The 21,904-nt window shown below is 40.8% G+C and overlaps 1 protein-coding gene across 1 annotated transcript in view; it reads right to left on the bottom strand.

Annotated features, from left to right (window-relative positions):
• Positions 1-21,904, bottom strand: part of opcml (opioid binding protein/cell adhesion molecule-like) — a 210,940-nt gene that overhangs the window by 60,545 nt on the left and 128,491 nt on the right. The window contains exon 3 of the mRNA XM_069665916.1: positions 2,230-2,355. Coding sequence (XP_069522017.1) covers positions 2,230-2,355 — 126 coding nt within the window. The remainder of the gene's footprint in view (positions 1-2,229; positions 2,356-21,904) is intronic.

Genomic DNA, 21,904 nt, shown 5'->3' with positions numbered 1-21,904 from the left:
CCTGGTCTGAAGTATGGTCTCATAGAGCATGATATTGATGTTGGTGATGCTTATTTCTTCAGCCATTCAATCTCGACATTCACCATATAACAGGTTCTGCAAATGTCGTGGCTGATGCTCTGTCACGTGCACTGCCTCCTTAAACGTCTGCAGTACATCATAACTGCTCATCGCTTTCTCTGCCTCCTCTTCCTTTGCTTCTTCTAGGCACCAAAGTTGCTGAGTTGGAGTCGATTGAGTGAGTCGTTGAAGGGACAAAGGGGTTTGTTATTTTAACAGCCTGAGGTTATTGAAATGTTCCTTGTATGGTTTGTGTGGTGTACTTGGCGTGTTTGAGGCCCTCTGGGCTCTCAACTTTATGGGAGGGGTGTGACGGCCTTTCTAATATCATGTCCTGTTTTCCTCCAGCTCACTGCCTTCCTAGAGTGCCAGCAGAGATGGGCCGTCCAAGCTGCTTGGCCTGAAGGTGTGGCTTATAAAAGGGCTGCTGTGCAGGTGTGCTCTCTCTCTCTTTGCCTGTGACTAAGCAGCATGCCTACCACATGGCCTACACCAGGGGTACTCAATTAAACTTGAAAGAGGTCCAGTTAGAGATTTTTTTTCTCAAGCAAAGGTCCTGACCATCATAATGTCTGACCTGTGTTATGATTGAGTACCATACATTTATACATTTTGAACGTCTGTCAAATCAAATAAAGAAAATACAATTAGACTAAATAGTTTTTACAACAATGCTTATAACTTTTACACAGAGCTCTCATAATTTAACAATAATAATAATGAATACTTCAATAATGGTAAGGAAATATAGTGTGTGTTTGTATGTTGGGGGGTCTGGGGGTTCTCCCGCTGGAAATTTTGAGTGTCAAAACCTTCATTTCCTGTGTTTTTGCTTTTTTATTTTATGTCCCAGTTTGTGATGGAAGTGTCTTTATTTGAAAATGAAAACAAATAATATAATGTCTGGTACTACTGGTAGTATAATGTTGTCCATGCAGAAATCAAATGAAAGAGAGAGACAGCTTTACCTCTTCACTTAAGCTGCTATCTCTCTGCCTCCTGACAGAATTATCAAGGTTTGACCATAACAGGGGGATTCACTTTATATTTTATTTCATGTTTGCCAAATTTGATTTTATGTTTTGCCAAAATGCAGTTGCTTCAGACTTTTTCTCATGGTGAGTCATAGTGAGTTTTAAAACAGGCAATGACTATGAAATAAATAACATTTAAACACACTTTACACTGACGGACTGCTGGAGAGAGCGAGAGCCAGGGGGAGAGAGAGAGGGCACATACCGGTACATATACCGGTGTAGCTCTGTGTAACTCTCAGGTTTATCAATAAAGTGTGTGAACTAAACTGCAGCCTGGAGTCTCTGTTAACAGAGACAAGCGGAGTGACAGTGTCAGACGATGTCCGCGTTCAATAATCGCCACAGTCACGGAACATACGAGTCTGTCCAGTCTTAAAAGCTCGGTTTTCTCTACTGCTCTCATTTTAGAACACGCCATGTCTACTTTTCCCTAACTCACTTATTTTCTCCCACTGTGTCTCTGTAACTCTCTTGTCGGCTGGCTCTTCAGTCTGTATCTGTATTCTCACACACCCACTGGGTCAGTCGCAATGTTAATCTGAGTGACATGATGATTTGATTGGCTGAGTAGCGTCACGTGTGATGATTTACACCGAATGCATTGCTCTGCAAGTTTCTTGGACCCCCAAATCACTACCGCAAAGACAAAAAAGCTGCACAGGTTAAAATAGATGCGCTTGTCAAAACTGTAAATAGGTCGGGGTCCGGAGACGACGGCAGTTGGGTCCGGATCTGGACCGCGGTCTGCCGTTTGGGGGCCGCTGGCCAACACCCTGAATTTATTGGTTTTGTATTGATTTTTCTTTTTTGACACACACACACACACACACACACACACACACACACACACACACACACACACACGCCTCACTCACCCACACACTCATACATTACTGATACTCACCATGATTAAACTTCATTATATATATTATATTTATTATCCTTGCAGAAATGTGTGAACTCTCTTTTTGGTTACAATCTTTGAGCCAGGTTTGTAACACTTCCTTTATAAAGAACAGTGTATGTGTAAGAAAAAGGCATACAATGTCTTATTTTGTGTGCACCTGTCAGGCTCCAGTCCTTCCCCTCCACTGAAGACTAAAAAAAGAATAGACAATAAAAAGAAAGTTACCTCTTGGTGAGTGATGCTTCCATATGATGTTGGCCTCAGGTCGACCGACTGCCAGGCACATGAGACTGGCGCTGCTTCCCTCATTCACTGTGATGTCTCTGGATATGTTAGTGATTCTGGCGGGTACTGCGGGGAGAAAGACAATCATGATTGATGTTTTGAGCTTAATTAATGACTCATAAGAAAAGGGCTCGCTATTCCACATGATCAGAGCAGTGATGAGGTTAAAAATAATAACTCAATTAGCATGAAATTAGCTGACAAATCTGACAATTCTCTGGCTTGCTGCGGCGCTATACATGATTGATTTTATTCATCTTTGCCATACTTCTCATTAGACAAGCATCAGACTGATTTGGAGTAAGAATAATTTCATCTCTCTTACTAGACCAGCTTGATCAGTGTGTGTGTGTGTGTGCGTGTGTGAGTGTGTGTGTGTGAGATGACAAATTGTACCCTGTGAGACTGTAGCCTCATATCAAAGGCCGGTAGTGATCCCTTGTGTTACAGAGTGTTACATTTGTAATGTTGCTTTGGGTATTTATCGCTGCATGATAACAAATTAATCATTTACAAGGCCAGCTCAGTGCACAAACATCCTTCCATAATAAAATTACAAATCCTGAAATTGAGCTTAACTTAAATCATCTTTGGGACTTGATTTATTTCTATGAACATTTCAGGGCAGTTGTCAAGGTTCTCTGCAAGACTAAAAAGCGACTCCTCTCTTACTGTCGATTGGTCCCATAGCTATGCAATTAGAGGTTTTGGCTGTTTGTCTGTTTGTTGTCAGGATGGTCTGATTCTCATGAAACTTGGTAGGATGATGTAAAATGGGACAAAAAGAACCCATCAAAACTTGGACAGAGAAGAATTTTCTGGCTGTATCAGAATCCTACTCGCTAACAAGCAATAATATTGACAAAAGAGTTGCAAAGGTTTCTAACTGACAGCTGATCTGAGTCAGGTACAACTCGTGTCCACCTCAGGAACAGAAGCTTCTTCATGTACAGTAGAAACTGTTTTTGATAACAAGCTGCCATGTTAATGATGATGTTCTACTTTAAGCATCTAATATCTATACCTATAACCATGATATTAAAAGTGCTCTCTGCTATTAATAACTGATGCTACGTATGTAAAATATAGCCACTAGAGGTACATTAAAATGCATTGCTAAGATTATGGCGTTTCCTGTACTGTTTTACATCTGCTAAGTTCATTTTAAACATCATGGTAAAACACAGTCCTATATTTTAATTAATACATCCAAAACTAAACCACGGATGATGCATGATGATTGACAATAAAATTTAAACGTGCTTAATAAGAAGAAGTTTATTAATCCCTGAGGGGAAGTTACATTTTTCACTCTGTGCTACACACACAAAGGCCCAAACTACACACATGCACAGACAGAACCCTAAGGACATGCACTAATGGAGAGATGTCAGGACATGCACCCCGAGCAGTGGGTGATTCTGTGCCTTGCTCAAGGACACCGCGATGGAGCAGGAAATGAACTGGCACCTCTCCAGCTACCAGCCCCAATTCCAAACAAAGACAGAGCAACAGTTTACTCTGCATTACTCTTACCAGCATGCGATGCTAAAGCTAGCCCAATTGTTTGATTTAGAACACTGTGTGTGAAGCCTGGTTCTCTCAATGCCTCCCATAAAGTCGCTGTTAACATGGAAACATATCCAAAGTATATTCATAAACAACATGACGAAATTCACTAATAACACTCATTCAATAAACTAAGAAGAGGTCAGTGCTTTAAAGCTGGCTGACTATGTTGCCTGTTTTGGGCCACTGTTCCAAGGTCAGGATAGAATCTGCTGTGCTTCTCCTGTATCCGAGGTTTGACAATATGTATGGGCTTCATTTCCAGCTCCCTGTCCCATGGAGGCTGAGCAGCAGTAGTTTGAGCGTGTTCTCCTGAACTCCATTTCAAAAGTGGAAGCAACCTATATGCTTGGTCGCTTGGTGAGACTTTCCCTGGGTCATGTATTGGCCTGGTTCAGGAGTTCCTCACAGTGCATTTCCATCACTAAACATAACCCCTGTCCGCCGTTTAGAAGTTCTCCTCCTCCGCTGTCAACAACCCTGACTAATGTCTATGTTCCCCTCTTGAGTTGTGGAGCGGTTTACAAGAACTTCCTTCAAGAAAAGTGAATGTCTTTCTCCATTGCCTCTCCAATCTCCTCCAACACGTATTTGCTACCATGACTACCCAACCAGCAGTTGTCCTGGCTTCCTGTCTACTACTTCAGGAGACCCCAGGGCCTATTGTAGTCCACTATTTTATGGCCATGATGGAATCCGCTGTGCTTCTCTTGTATCTGATGTTTGACAATAGGTACATATTTCCCTTCCAATTCCCTCGATCAAACTGACTCCTAGCAGCCGCCTCTACAATGAAGCTTTGAACTTACACTACATGTCCTTAATATACCCAAGGATGCAAAAGCAGATGGTGGTTGATGACCTCATTGATAGGAGCCCCAGCCAGCCATTTCCAGTTCAACCTCACTAGACATATAGTTTCCAGGGACTGTGTGGCACCATCCCCGCCATCAGCTGACACTTGCCTATGTGCAGTTTCATCAAAAGTTTCGGGAAAGGAATAACTGAGCAAGCTTTTATTTCAAATGTAAACGTTTATAGTCCTCCCTATTTTTCCAAACTCCATTTCTACATCAGAAGTGCACAGGAAATTTCCAAGTGCGTACTAAAGGTTTATGTCGGAAAGGTTCAGTGATACTTGACAAAGTGCTTGGCAAATTACACATGATGTGTTACGCAGGGTTTCCGAAATGCTACTCACAAGTGTATATATTTGTGTAGGAAACCTAAAAGCAAACCTTATATAGCAGAAAAAAATTATATAACCTGCTTTTTAAAAATTATTAAGTGAGACTTAAGGCTGACCAAATAAAAATATTCAGAGTAGAAGACAATCTTGGTGATCTCTTTTGATAGTTAAGCTTAAAAAAAACTAGAAAATCAGACAATACTTTGATAAAAATAGCATAATGGGAGACTCATCAAATAAGTTAAATATATATATATATGTATATACATACATATATGTGTGTGTGTGTGTATCATTTTCTTTCTGTGTCACCTGTGTCACTAGTAGAGAGCTACAGTACATCTAAACCTTAGTATTAGTTGAAAGCAATATATGTAAATTCAAGTACAAAATAATTTGTTTTCATAAAGAAAAAATAATTAGTTATTATTCTGTTGAAACTAAAAAGAGTAGCTGAGCACAGGAAGGATTTTAAAGCACCAAACATTTATCTTAGGCATCCAACTGAAGCAGGAGAGCAGTTGATGTCTGTGGTTGGATGATATATTTGTTTACTGAAAGTAGCTAATGTAAAGTTAGGTACTAACAGTTGTTGTGTAGGTCTGAGCCACAGATTCCAACAGCGATGTTATATCACAGAGTATTTTGCCCATATGGTGTTGTGTATCAGCCATCGTCTGCCAGCTACATCGGCCAACAACACTATGGAAGGAAGGCATCTGATTGTTAGTCTGTCACAGGGATGTAAGCCTGCAAAAATATGGACAAATTACACAATGTTGGATTTCTGCCGCAGAGAAAGATGTGGTGAGATATCAGGACACAGGTGACCTTGAAGTTTTCCAAGCCCTCTACATTTTAGAATGGCAGTGTTTCGTTGTAAACAGGAAACCTCTCTAAGTATCTTGCAGCCAAGAAAACAGTTTTTGACTAATTGTGCTCGGATTTACAGTAAAATAGAAGATAAAGCAGGATGCGTTTAAGGATGTGGCTACCTTTTATTGACAAGTGACTACTATAGCTACAGGATAGAGACATAACAATGCATATCCAAGCAGTCGTCCATTTCTGGTCCCTTTTGGTTCCAAAAAAACTAAGGAAAAACAACACAAAATGTAGACCACTAAAATGCCAAATATCGGAAGTGGGGTTCACAAACCAACAGGTGACATCACAGTAGCTATGTATACTTCTTTTGTACAGTCTATGGTACCAAGTCTCTTGGCATAACTACCCAATAGATTTCCTGCCAGATTTTTCATGGAGTAAAAATCCAGTTAGAAGTTTACCCTGCAATTGTCTTCTGTTGACAGCATTGCCACAGAACAAACCTAATACTTCATTTAGGTAAACTGCAACATGTGGTGCCTTTAAGGGGCTCTGAATAGGAAGGGGAGAAGCGTGGCGGTTTTAGGACACAGCAGGCAACACTTCCTCGGCCCCGCTGACCTCCGGCAGAGATGAATGAACAAGCGTCCGTGTGCAGAGCAGCTGACAGGTCCTCCAGCTTGATAATGCCAGTGGCCAGGTGATTAAAAGCACAGCTCCCCTGCCCCCGGGGCTGCTGGGCAATGTGACTGGAGGCCTGGGGACATGTCAATCTTCATGTGGGCACAGCCAAGGGGTTGCAGCCAATAATTAATTAGAAAATGGAATCAAGAGGCTGCCCAAATGGAAAAGGATGCTTTCCCTGGGTGTTTATTTAACATTTGGCTCGACTGATGTGGTTACATTTCTTAGTAATAACATTTTTTGTTTGTAATTTCAACTGTTATTGTGCTGTTGAATATGCTTCATTCACGGAGAGAGGAGCAGACGCAGGGCACAAACGCCACAATGTGTCCTTATTTGCGAGGCAGAGGAACACGATGGTATAGTAAGAATTGTTACGACACCGTACATTGTTGTCTGTCACAATATGAATTGTATGAATTGTACATATTTTGCATTTCACCAGTCAGACAATGCAATGGTGTGATGTACTTGGGATCTTTTGGCTCCTCTTTCCCTCATAAGAATGAGAAAAGATGTCTCGAAACTTTGGTTTGAAGGGTCAGGACGATTCAAAATAGAAAGTTTCCAAAGTATGCTGAGCAGCAACTTCCTGCTTTCCTCCTGGGAGTCCGCCCTATCCAGGTGGTGGAAGAGGTATGCGAAAAAAAGTCCTGTCTTCAAACTTGGGAAGTAGAAGTGAAGCCATAGCTTCTCAAGCATGAACATATGGCAACACTTTACAATAAGGTACACAAAATGTGAGTACTAAGAAACAAGTGACAGCATTAACTCTCTTTGCAGCAGAAAGTTATTGCTTCCATCTGTCGTGGCATCACATTGTACATTTGTTGACGATGTCATTAACTTATGTTACGTGCAGTGTAAAACTTTTGCTATCTGCCTGCAGCAGATTGTTGTTTGCAAAATCCTTTGAAATTGATCTGAAATAAAAACAATAACAGCTAGAGCATATCATACAACACCTACATCACCTTCAGCTGAAACAAAGTTTATCAAAGGAACTTACGAAATGACATCACAACGAGCAGAAAGTCCACTGTAGGGACTGTGTTTGTTTCAATGCAACTATGAAAAAGGCTCTGTCCTCTGCTTATCAAATAACAAGCAAAATATGTTACAACAGTTGAAGTAACTTATGGAGTGATAACAAATGTAGGGATCATGTTTCTACTTTTGAAATTGTTTCGGATCAATACATTTTTGGGATTTTTATTCAGCAAAATGTGAAAAGCTACATGTCAGTTTTCTTGTTTGTTTTCTATACGAAATTGTATAAATGTCATAAATTATTATGAGCTAGGATGGACAGATTTTGAGGAGCATTTGTACTCCGAGAAATTACATAATAACAAGTGCACTACTATTGTACTATCTACTAGGGTTAATATACAACAACTAGTACTGCATTATTGGATTAAATATAGACAAAGCATAGGATAATTTGTATGTAAAATATTTTATTAGCAAAGCAGCTAAAGATATCACATAAATTTAATGAGCGGTATGAAGAGTGTGGTGGTGAAAATCCACCATATGAAGAGCGCAACAGAGTCAGAGATACTGAGTGGGTTTTATGAGCAAACAAGCAAAGAAGTTGGACTAAGGGCAAAATGTTGTGTTTTGCATCCACCGTGTTGTTTTTATTGGACAAACATCTATGTGGTGACTTCCTTGGCGATGCTTCAGTCTGCTGTAGATTTTATTAAAGCTGTTTGATTTGATGTGTGTGTTGCACCGCAGCCGCCCTTTCTTCATTGTAGGTAAATGTTGTTTACCTGTGTCCTTATGTGTTTAACTGTGTGTGTGCTGTATATTCTGATTAAATTGGTATATTTTAACTATTTGGCTTGCATGTATTGTGTGCAAAATGGCTATCTGTGTGAATGAAATAATAAGCTATTGGAATGAGCTAAGAAGGACAATATTTCCCTCTGAATCAAAATGTTAGTCCATAGAAATTCTACTACAGTATCAGATTAAATGCATTTTACTGTATTGTGTATGTATGTTGTATTTTGAGACTGAAACTGGTGCAGTATTTAAACCAGTTTCCAAAAAAAACAAACAGATTGGGACCATTTTCCATTCAGTAAAAAAAAAGCTCTTTTGAGACTTTGATGCTCATTTTAAGGAAAAACCAACCTATTCTAAATATAAAAGGCTGTTGGATAAACAGAAATGTGTAACTGATGATGAAGCTAAATATGGATAACACAAAAATGAACAAAGAACATGAAGGTCAGCATCAAACCACTTTAGAGACATTTTGGAGACATCCAAACCACAAATGTCAACCTGATGGTGTTGGTAGACCGGCTAGAGTTAAGGTCCAGGAGCTCATAAAAGTCTGTAAGATGCATTCTCTTAAGACGATGAATTTCTGTGCAAAATGTCGTGGAAATCTATTTAGTAGTCATTTCAGTGTGGACCAAAGTGGTGGTTTGACGTCTTACAGACATTCCTACAGCCCAACATTGCCATCCTTAGAGGATGCCTGCCCAACATGGCTGACAAACACTGAAGACAAAATGTCACCCTGCGGAGAAGCTGCGGAGGTGGAAGTAGAGTCAGGTCAATTTATCTATAAAGCGCTAAATCACGTCTTACTTTTTATTAGCATATAAAACAAGACTTGACTGTGCTCTTTTTTAATATTATTTACAGAGACCCAACAATTCCCACTATTATATATATGAGATAACACTGGGGGGAAAAAACAGAACAGAACCACGCTTTGGATGGGCAGCCATCTGCCTTGACTGAATCTAAGTCAGCTAAAGTCAGAGGCCATGGTGGTCAGTGGTGGTATGTTGGAACATGGCAGACTGCTTCTTTTGAGCTGTCAGTAAGTCATTTATCTAAGAGAAGCAGCTCAGAACAAAGCCACAACCAGAATTTCAACTCTAGCAGTCAACTCTTCTGAAGAGATAGAAGACACAAATAAATAATAATAAATGGAATTTTTAACATACCTGACATCAACATGTCCCTTTGGTTATCCAATCCAATAAGTGGACAATGCAAAGGTGTGAATGCACTGCCACGCACCATAATATTTCTGCACTCAACCTAGCCGCTGTTAGCATAACGTTATCTTACCTCCCTTTAAAATGACAAATACTGTTTGGTAATTTGCATGAATAAGAATCACATACATTGATCGCAGGAACTGTTTTGATGTCAAACATAAACAAGAAGGGTATCATGGACCTATCATTGTCACTGGGCATTATGATGCAAAAATGACCTAGAATGCCCAAAATGATGTCCTTTGGAGGTCTTAAAAAAGCCTTTTTTTTAAATTCCTGTCAAAGGACCTGACATGAGAGTCGAGCCAGTATCAGAAGCGACTGCACAGAGGAGCCCTGCTGGCAGACTGTCTAGCTAAAATGAGACTTAAGAGTGATTGTGATTATTATTTTGCAGTTTTTGGCAGAACAGTATGCACTCAGTGGCACAGCACCACTGTGGTTATTGCTTTAATGAAACACTGAAAACCCCATATTAAAAAATCAAACAAAATTACGAGTGTTAAAAAAAGACGCTCGGCTCGGTATTGTTTGAGGTTGAGCCTAAACCTTTGACATCTCCCAACATCAAAGCCTCGGCTCCTGTGCCAACATTCACCAGATCTATAATAGATGCTAACTCCTCTTTCATAACAAATTATCATGCATATGAAACATCAAAGGAATCAGCGTCAGTGAGTTTTCTAATCTGCCATCTTCTCTCGAAACAATAGACATCCGTGACAGATATCTGGGTAACATTCAGTGTTCTTGTCAGTGCTTATTGTTAATTCAGAGCCATCTCCAAGAGAAGAAACGAGGAGTATATCCAACGATTCCGGCCTGGGAAGTGTGATAAAACAATTGGGGGGGCTGATCATTCTTTGGTGAGGTGGAAATAAACTAGATCAGTTTTCCCACTGGCTGGTAGAAAGCACACATGGTGACACCTGCCTTCAAACTTCCAAGCTCTCTCAGTTCAAAGGCAGCTTTTCATATGGGAGCCATTCCATCTCAGAATCCAGGATATGATCCAAAGAAGTGACACTCGCACTGAAGTGAAACCAAATGGCAGACTATGATGCACTGGGTAAACATGTTGCCTTGTGATCAGCCTGAGAAAAGATCTACACACAACTGCAGAGGGTCTGCATTCCCACAAATCCTGTGGGAGAAGGACATTGAAACTGCTGCAGGCAGAAGAGGGCAGTTCCAGAGAGTCAGTGATCATAGTGTCTCAGCCCCTCAGTCACTCAACATTCCACGAATGTTTAAGACTCCAATTCAGACTATGCGTTACATTAACACACACTGGACGTTTATATTGTCTGTACACTGCACTATTTTTATTTTTAGCTTTAACTTTATACTGTAAGCTTTTGCACTCACGAATATCCTGCAAATCTGTATAGTTATTAATCACACCTGTTTAATTTGTATCATACATATTGTTTTTGTTTTTTTTAATTATTCTTATTGCCTATTTTTTTTTATCTTATTCTATTGAAGTCTTTAAGGAAAGGTTCCACCAGTGCCTACATTGGCATTTTGTGTATTGTGATCTCATTTTTTGGAGGGTTTTCAAATTCTGTAGATTTCTCGAATCAGTACAACCTAGCTAAACGTTTATGCACATCATTGAACCTTTATAATTAATGGAATTATTGGAATTGAGTTTTGAATAAAAGACTCCAAAAAATGCTTTTTATCCGAAGTAGCTAAAGACCAAATATTTCAAAATTTTACAGAAACAATTTCTTTCCAAATAAGTTATTTAAATAATTGTATTGATTATTGTGATTCATGCAATTAGGTCAAATGCTTTATGTAATCTGTGCAACCCAAAGGTTAAAGGTATAATAAGTAGGATTTTCCTCGAAAACTTTTACAAATATAATATAATATAAATCATCACTTATGGGTCTCTGTACATGTATGTTGGTGAGTGTGTGTGCAGACCCTTGTGAGACCCTTCCCTCTGCATCTATTCTGTTGTTTTGCTTTGCACGGGACGTTTTCAGGAGGGGCGCTGTTGTGGTTCCCTGAGCCAATCACAGCGTATAGGTAAGTGTGGGAGTAGTTCAAATTAGAAACTGGACCCCATTCAGACCGGCGAACATGGTGAAAGAGCGATGCAGAGTTGGCCTTCTTGCTGTTGGAAAGGTAGGTGCCTCAAACCGGGTAGGACAAGCTAACCGGCGGTTAGCATGCTAGAGCAAAGGTAACCAGCGGTTAGCATGCTAGCTCAACGGTAACCGGCAATTAGCATGCTGGCTCAAAAGTAACCGTGATGCTATCGGTGTTAGCTCGGCGGGGTGGGCGTGTTCAAGGAAAAATTCCACTTATATCTTTAAGTAAGGCTGCATTCATACTGCAGCTAAAAGTGTCCCAATGTGACACTGATCTGATTTTTTCAAATCAGTGTGAACAGCAAAAAGTTGCATGATGTCGTATTTTTTAAATTCGGAGCTTGGCTACTTCAATTTGTGGTACTAAATCAGAATCCAAAACATGCAACCTGCATGCGACTTGTATTTGAACACTCAATTCCGAATTGGTCCGCATTGCCTTGGTAATATGCACATTTCAAGGAGTGATTCTAAAGAAGAAGAAGAAGACTTTCTTTTTCTGGTTGACCATGGAGGACAACCATGTGCAGCAGTGAAGAGACAGCGAAATAGCAGATTTAATTGGTATTTTGGGAGATGCCTCGATCAAGATGAGATGTCACTTACTTGTGCAAAAGTTTATGCACATCATAAGTCCCAACGCCCGAGAGCCATCCATGTTTTTACGGAAAATGAATGTCAGCGGATGTGACGTCTTCTGTTATTGTTCACATTGATATCTTACCATGGTCCCAGTCTAAAGTATATATGAACATTGACCCCAAAAAATGTAATATGAGCCCAAAATCGGAATTGAGCATGACGTATGAATGCAGCCTAAGTTATCCATCCGTCCATCTATTATGTTTTTAGTTTCAGATTGTATAAACAGGACGATGCAATAAACAATCTCCAGTAGTCTTATTACATTTGCCCCCCTCTCATAAGTCTTGTTTTCAGCACGTTTTACACAGCAGGTTATGCGAGGTAATGACTCTGACCAGGATGATGCACCCTCCCACACTGATCAAACAACTTCATGATGCAAAAGCCAGAAGTATTAGCTTTCCACTGCAAAAACAATAAAAATAAGGCTGTAACTACTACTTTTATTTAAGATGGTTTTAAAATAATTTAAAAAATATATATATCTCTTGCAGAGGTCCATTTTCAGATGCTCCAGTTCTCTTACTGGGTACACAGTTGATCATTATGACCAAACAGGAAAATCAATTGGCCAAATAATCTATGACAAGTTTAAATGCAGGGGAGGGCAACATGCTTCTGCTATGTTATTACTGTCAGGCATGCATTCTATAGAGGAGACCATTGGGATTGGGATCCCTTGGGTCCCACACAATTCAAAGGAAAACTTGCAGGAGTGGGCAGTTAAAACATTGCTGCAGGCTCGAGCTGGTGTTCTTGAACACACACATTGCAGGAGCGGGTAGTAATGGTCAGAAATCCAGCAGGAGGGATTAGGAAAACAGACCCCTGCAGGGCTCTACCACACACATGCTGGCTCAGAAAGCTGGGTCTTTAATTTCTTGTGTTTACAAGTCCAGACTATCAGCCATGTATTCATTTTATTGATGAGCTGACAAGCGATTAGTAGTTTGGCTGGCCTCTCGTTAATTCCCTGGCCTTTGCAATTCCAACCTGCGAGAATACACCGATCAGCCATAACATTATGACCACTGATAGCTCGAGTGAATAACATTGATTATCTTGTTACAATGTCCCCTCAGTGGGTGGGATATGGTCGGCAGCAAGTGAACATTTTGTACTTGAAGTTGATGTGTTGGAAGCAGGAATAATGGGCAAATGTTAGAATTTGAGGGACTTTGAGCCACATTGTCATAGCTAGACGACTGGGTTAGAGCATCTCCAAAACTGCAGCTCTTGTGTGGTGTCCCTGGTCTGCAGAGGTCGGTACCTACCAAAAGTGGTCCATGGAAGGAAAACCAGTGAACTGGCGACAGGGTCATGGGCTAATTGATGCACATGAGGAATGAAGGCTGGCCTGTGTGGTCCGATCCAACAGAAGAGCTACTGAAGCTCAAATTACTCCAAAAGTTAAAGCTGGTTCTGATAAAAAGGTGTCTAATGAATCACGTTTTCTTTTACATCATGTGGATGGCTGGGTGCGTGTGCGTCTTTTACCTGGGGAATACATGGCACCAGGATGCACTATGGGAAGAAGGCAAGCCGGCAGAGGCAGTGTGATGATTTGGGCAATGTTCTGCTGGGAAACCTTGGGTCCTGCCATTCATGTGGATGTCACTTTGACACGTACCACCTACCTAAACATTGTTGCAGACCAAGTACACCCCTTCATGGAAATGGTATTCCCTAATGGCAGTGGCCTCTTTCAGTATGATGCCACACTGCAAACATGGTTCAGGAATGGTTTGAGGAACACGGCAACAAGTTCAAGGTGTTGACTTAGCCTCTAAATTCACCAGATCTCAATCAAATCGAGCATCTGTGGCCAGTCTGTTTGTGCTGGTGGAATTATTTTGCTGAAAACAGTCTTACAAAGAACAAAATGAACATGAAGTATAACAGATATAACTGTGATAACAATAAAAGAAAGGAATGCCAAAGTAACATTTTAGCCATTTGAATTGTATGGGCCTTCTTGAGATGACACTTTTGTCCTAAACGAAATGATGATAATGAGTATGATGAGTAGCAATGGGCTCTTATTATAAATAGTACAAATTAGCAGCTTAGTAGTATAAAAAATATATACTGTATTTTTTTAGGAATCAGTACTCATACATGTTTTAAACAGAGACATTCCACCCAAACCTTTCCAGGCTGGACTGTGAAGACAGCAACTACATGACAGATAGTGAAGCTAGCAGCTGAAAAGTAGAAGCTAATGCAGATTAGTTGCTCTGAGCATTAAAGTTTGGGGATAATTGGTTTACATTGGAGATAGTTAAAAGCCTGGTGCCACTCATGCATGGACTGATGGATACATTGTACATCTGTATGAGATGCCAAGGGGCATGACAAAGCAGCAGTATTTAATGACTTTGTAGTTAAAGATTGGGCTGGGAGGGCCACAGAGTTCATTGAAGCCAGACCTGGCTCCCAGATTCCTTCATGGTGCTGGATGTGAACCGCTAGCTGCACGGCTAACAGAAGCTACAATTAGCAGCGGTTACTTTAGCAAAGCTATCAGTTGATCAGGAGCCGTGTCTCAACAAAAGTTGTGAATTCTTTGCTCATGTTTTGAAGTTGTCAGTAGTACATGACCAACAGAGACGCTCCGCTCCAGCAGCGTCTAACATTAGAAAGTCTGAGAAGTAATAAATTCACTGTCTTGTCTCACTCTCTCTCCCGTTAATAATAAACCTGTCACACCGAGCGCCCCCTACAGGCCTGGAGCACTTCCGTTGTGAGAGCTGTATTTGCAGCGTTTTTCTTTTGCATGTGTTTGTGTGTTTTTGACTTTGTATCGTTTCTATATTTGCAGCATGTTTGATGTTAATGTATTTGTTTTGGCTTTTTACAGCAGGTTTTTTCATTTGCAGCGCGTTTCCGTCGTTGTATTTGTTTTGGACTTTTGCATGTGTTTTTTGATATACGGTGTTTCTCAATTTGCAGCTCGTTTCTTCTAATCGAAATCGTTTGGGCTGTTGCAGTGCGTTTTTGTTTGTTCGTTTTTTTTAATACTAGTGCTGATGTCTTCATGTTATTTGAGAAAACCTGAAAGCTTTGCACTTCAGTGTTCCTGGATGCACTGACAAAAATGTGGATATTCCCATACGGTGTGTTTGTCAATCTGCAACCTAATGTCATACTGGAAACTGTCATTTAAAAAGAAATATAGTGACAGCTAAAAGTAATATGAGTCTGATTTTACATGGACAAGAGTGCATCATTTGAGCCTTATATTCACAACATGCCCTGCCAGCCTACAAATTAAACGACTATAATAGAAAGTTCACTTTAGAGATGTGAAGCAGCAGAGAAACTATCATTAAGATAGAATGTAGAATCGTGTTTTCACACAACAGAATTTAGGGTCTGTGCTAAATTTAAATGCAAAGTATCCTGCAGTGCTCATAGAGACGGTTCACTTTAAATATATTTTGCAGTTTCTTCTACAACGCGGAAGCATGGTGCAGCATGGTGAGCCCAACAGCAATTCAAACAAAACAAATCAAACCTTATTCTGTATCTTAACCACACAAGACATTTAAATCAGTAGTCTGTACAAAGTATTGAGTTAACACTGTACGAAACTGTAAATGAGCAAGATCATCATTATAGTCTGTGCCACAAACTGAAGTTACAACTGCTCGGTCTCACTCATAGTTTCCTAAAGCTTAACCTTTTTTAGACAGTACCCTTCTGAGGTCACTTTTGCTCGTGCAGGCCTCCACAGCCAAGTAAGCCATAAATATAAAACATTGTCTTTGTCAAGCTTACAAGTATATTTAGACTTTCAAAATAAAGCTTGCTGAGGGCGTTGGTTTGGCTCAGTGGTTAAATCGGTGACCATATACAGAGGCTATAGTCCTCGATGCGGTGGCCCCGGGTTCTGCTCCCGCCCTTGGCCCTTTGCCGTGTGTCGTTCCCACTCTCTCCTCTCCCATTTCCTCCACTGTCCTCTCTTTGAAATAAAGGCATCAAAGTTTGTTTATCCTTACACACTTGAACAGCTTGGTAGGCCTACTGTTTAGGCAAAAGAAAAGATTGCTTGGGTGTAAAAATCATTTACCATTGACGATTTGAAAAAAAATCAAACGTTCATCTGCTGGATGAAAGTCTTGTGTTTGTTTGACCCATCCATTGGCCCGCATCAACAGTCACCAGCAGACCTCGTCTGCATATGCAAATTCGAGGCTTGATGGCACTGTCCAGAAAGGACCTGAGAAGGTCACCTAATGCATCACATTTTCAGCGTTTGACCGTTCACTAAGGATGTTTTCACACCTAAAGTCTGTTTGTTTGATCTGAATCAAAGACCAAATTGTTATGTTGCATTTTGCCTCCAGTTTGGTTTGTGTTCACACGGCAGCTTTTACCAGCGGACCAAAAGCTTTGATGCGCGAGGAAACTGCTCTCTGATCGGTCAGAAATTCTACGTAGGAAAACTACCTGAAGTAAACAAAGAGAGAGAGTGAGAGAGATTGCTCAATCACACTCAACATGATCGCGGACTTTAAGGTTTTGTTGTTGAGTTTTGTTTTTTTACTTTTATCCAACATTGTTCCACAGTTTGATCAGTTCGACTCTCCTTCAGTTTCTCCCTGAACAGTTTGAACACCTCTGTGTTCTTGTACGTTTCCACAAGCATTTGTGAAATTGTTTGGTCAGTCCATATTACTATTTCCTCTTCACTCCCCTACGTCTGTCCTCTACTCATCTTGCTGCCTGGTTGCGTGGCTGTCTCTGCCATTGTCAGCACCTGATAACAACCCACAATGCACAGTGTTTTAGTTTGCTTCCTGTATTAGGTCCTACTTTAAGTCCATTCTCACCCGAACTGCCTTCAAACTGGTGCTGGTTCATTTGGAAACAGGCCGAGTCCTGTCTTTTCTGGCGGACCCAGGTTCGGTTGTTTGGTCCACACCAGAGTTTGAATGCATGATCTCATCCGTCCAAACCAATCAGACCAAAGCTGTCAGGTGTGAAAGCACGCTAAGCTGCTGTATTTGACAAGATTAGAGTGAGACTAGGCTGATGGTTGTATATTTTTGATACATTTTGGTCAGGGTAAGTAAAACATGCTTCCTGGGTATGAGCATGTGTTATTTAACCTTTAATGTACCAGCAATATGTCCTTTGAGACACAAAATCATTTTAACAAGCGACTGCTGATCAAGACAGCAGCGTATAAAAGGTTTCACATGAAGAACAAACAGAATTACAAAATAAAAGAAATCAGATCAAACAATGATTCTGCTGTGTTCAGCATTTTGGCTGCCGCCTGCAGGAGTGCTGAATCTGTAATGAATCATGCCTCCATTTTATATAAGTCAATAATTACAATGCACATCTCTAACATCCAAGGGAAGTAAGGACATCTTACAGCACTGCAGTGGTATATAATAAAAACACTGATGCCTCATTAGGATCCTGTTTTTACAGACTGCTGCAGACCTTTAAAACTCTTCAAACTTTGGCTGGATGCTTTTCTTGTTTCTTAACTATGAAAAGAAAAACTCCAGTGAACCACACAGAGAGGTCCCCTTCCTTTCTAATGCAATTTGAGTGTGCTTGGCCTGCAGCCTTCCTATATCTGGCTCAATGAGCATCCGTTACTTCTGTGTGATCTGCATTTGTTCTCTGCGGCTGCACTGATGGAAGGAAGGACCAGGACCACACCTGCTGCTGGTTGTGCCTCTGTACAAGTCAGTGAAAAATAGAAATACTCTTTAACATGCAATCTGTTCCACACAGTTGCACTTTCAAATAGTGCATGTTTAATATGGCTAGCTTTCTAAAATGAAAAATGTAATAAAAAGTACTAAATTGTATGAATGCTAAATGCATTTGATTACATGTGCATCCCAGGAAGAAAATAGAGCTGCTCTGTAGCACCCACTCTTCTTCACACAGGTAGAACAATGTGGCATCTACTAAAACTTAAAGTGCACTTACAGTTTATAATTAAATGACACAGCTCAGCTGAGTGTCACATTCTTCGGCCGCCATTCATCATTGCATTCTGATGATTTTGCATTGTCTGTGAAATATGAAAAATGTTTGTTTGTGGCCAGAGAAATAATCCACACCTCCTATCAGTTGGCGTAGCGCATACTGAGAGTGGTGTAGTATCAACATCAGGAAAACTTTGACCTCTTACAGTACAGTTACAGTATGGTTATCAACGTTTTGGTGTATAAGTTCAAGCAGGAAGACTGATTCTTACTCATGCGCTCGTGCTTCACAGAAAACAAACCAAAGAACAGCGTCCAGAGACCTCCCCACCATCAGACTCACCTTCACTCAAGGCACTGAGTAAATCTAATGCCTGCTTTACATTCATGCATCTCTTCCTCTTATCTGTGGAGTTTATGACTTGATGAGCAACTTGATGACACACAGTAGTTGGAAAAAAGGCGTTGCCATAGCAACATAAAATATATCAATCTAGACGCGCAAAATGAACAGCACGAAAATGACGGCAATCTATATAAGGGTAAATTTGACCCGCTAGCGTTTATAGGTATAAATGGCCATTCAAATCTGGCTTTATGTTGAGATTTTTTAACAATAGGGGGCGCTACTGAACACACTTTTAGCAAAAGTCAAAGACTGGGGGGGCTTGAATATTTCCTGGGAAAAAAGTTACATACAATCAAAAGACAGCTGCGGGTAAATTTTACCCTTTGGTGGTTCTTGTGTTAAATCATCATTCATTTATGTCATGTTCTCTCTCTCTCTCCTCTCTCTCTCGCCCTTCCTCTGTCCTTCCTGTCTGGTGATCAGCTGATTATGGGCGTCTACTACAGTATTTTAAGTGCTAAACCAACCGAAATTAGCCTTGATGTCTGTCGACCAATCATCCTGCTGCTGTCAGATCTTAAATCTGTTCTCGTCTCTTCGTTTCAGCGTGATCATTGTGACCCTCCTCCCCCCCCTTCACCTCCATTCCATCTCATCAGTGTCCAGCTCCTCAGCTCATCCTGCATCCTTCCTTCACCACCACCACCATTGCTAGACTCCATCGGGGGGGGGTTTCCTATCCTGCTCTCGGCCTCACTACCCCTTCAAGCATATGAAGACATCACAATGGAGTCTAATCGCCACAGACTTTGCACATTTAAATCATCATTTAATCATTCATCATTGAAACCCAGTTACGCAAACTGTCTTGAAAAGGAAAAAGAACCAGTGAAGAACTTGTCAGCTAGCAGCATTGAAGCTATTATAAACACATTCCCCTTGTTGATATTATCAGACAGTAAGGTGATGCTCTTATTTTGTTCACTTCATGTTCATCTCAACCTAGAATCAGAGAGGGCACCAGAAGGATCCACCTTTAATCTCCCACGAGGAGGAAATCACTGACAGGTAACTGAAGAAGAAAGAACAGAGCCTGCATTCATCCTACACATCAGCATGTTCACAAGCATCAGCTTTAATCCACTACAAGGAACAAGTTTATACTCAAATGTGCTTTTCTTGAATCATATAAAGGTCATGTGATCCTTCATGTATTTCAAACAGCTGATATTTAAACTGCACCATCTTTCAGGCTTTAGATGATCTGGACTGCTTGCAGGCGAAGTACAACTGAGGGCGGAGAAATGTTATCTGTGGGATTGTAATAAGATCTGTTTATGCTATGGTATTACATTTACATTCTGAGCTTATCAACAGAAGCTTTAAGTCACTTGTGTACATCCACAGATTTACAGTGAATGTCATTTCTACAATGAATCCAAATCCCAAGAAGCTAAAATAAGAATATCCAAATGTCAGGGCCTTAAAGTTAATCCTCGGACAGATGTAAAGTGTCAGATTCTGGCTTCAGCAGGCAGTCTTCTAAATGGCCGCAGGCAAACTTAAGGCATGAAGCGATGCATCAAAACAGTCTAATGCGGCGCCAAGCTTCAGCTCACAACTCAATTGAATTTAAAAGATCTGATGCTGGAAGCAGACCACAGAAATACTGTTGAGAAAAAGAAGTGGTTCGTGTGGCACCAGTCCTCCTGAGGTGCCACTTGTGTATATAAAGATAAATAACCCGAACTGTGCAGGAAGTGACAAGACTGTGAATTTAGAATATAATAAGCACCAAGAGCATCTTCTCTCTGAGGTTTTAAGCTCGTAGATGTTTTGCAAGATTGACCCAAGAACGTCTCTAATCGCTGCAGAAACCCGACCGAAGATTTTGGTCAACTCTCCAGTTGTGTAAGTTTAAGTATCTGGGATTGCAATTGATTATTCAACTTCACATTCAGCTAGTTGAAAAACTGAGGCTACATTTAGCATTTATTTTAGAATGTTCTGCTTTTCCTTTGAGGCAGAAAAGAGACTTGTTGCTGCTACTTTTAAGTCCTTGCTGGACTATGGCCATGTTTTATACATGCATGGTTATCCACAGAGCCTACAATTCTGTCGACCATCGAGCTGTGAGATTTAAGACCATTTTTAAAGCCCTAACTCACTATTGCTCTTTTTATGCTTGGGTTGGGTGGTCGTCTAATACATAAGGCCATTCTTCTGCTTCCATCTTACCAATTGATCCCAATTCTTCAGAAAAAAAAGTATTAGATGTTTTTGTCTCTGCTTATTGGACTTATTCCTACTAACTGTCCCTAAAGTCAAGACTGAACTGTGCAGCACACTCCTCAAAAGGAGATTAAAGACCATCTGTATTTGCATCTATAAGTCCACATGTACAGCAAGATATTACAATGTTCATTTAGCAGATGCTTTTGTCCAAAGCGATGTACATCTGAGAGTTAATACAACACAAGCAATGATCAAGACAGGAGGGAACAAAGTCAGTAAGGGCTAACAAACAGTTTCAAGTGCGATTGGACACTGGTGCTGACAGGCAGTTCACAGGGTGTTTTTTTTGTTTTTTTTTCTAAATAATATTAATCACCATCAGCAACATCAACAAGATCAGTATAGTCATCATCATCATGAAAATCCTAGTCAGCAGAAACTACATCCTCGATGTCATCATCATCAATAGCATCACCATCATTAAGGTCAGAGGTAGTCATAAAGAGCTGGGTCTTTAGCTTCTTCTTAAAGGTGAAAGGGGCTCTGTGGACCGAGTGGAGTTTGGTAGCTCGTTCCACCACCTGGGGACTACTGAGGAGAAGAGTCTAGTTAGAGACTTAGGGCCCTGTTGTGATGGGAGTACCAGGCGCCTTTCATTGGCAGAGCGTAGTGGGCGGGACGGAGTGTAGACCTGGATGACGGCGTTCAGGTAGGCAGGAGCCGTTTTTTGTTGCTGTTTTTAAACGAGCAACAGGGTTTTGAATTTGATGCGAGCGGCGACTGGGAGCCAGTGGAGGGATATGAGCAGTGGAGTGACATGTTGTTTTGGGTTGATTGAAGACCAGTCGAGCTGCTGCGTTCCGGATCACCTGCAGAGGTTTGAATGTGCATGCAGGAAGGCCTGCCAGTAGGGAGTTGCAGTAGTCAATGCGTGATATCACGAGAGCCTGTACCAGCAGTTGTGTTGCATGCTCTGACAGGTAGGGTCTGATCTTCCTGATGTTGTACAGGGCAAACCG

This window comes from Semicossyphus pulcher, unplaced genomic scaffold (assembly GCF_022749685.1).
Source record: "Semicossyphus pulcher isolate SPU_LCO1_2020_fin unplaced genomic scaffold, fSemPul1.0.p SCAF_10, whole genome shotgun sequence".
Classification (NCBI taxonomy): domain Eukaryota; kingdom Metazoa; phylum Chordata; class Actinopteri; order Labriformes; family Labridae; genus Semicossyphus; species Semicossyphus pulcher.
The sequence above is the reverse complement of the archived record's forward strand: the minus strand, read 5'-3'. Positions and strand labels throughout refer to the sequence as shown.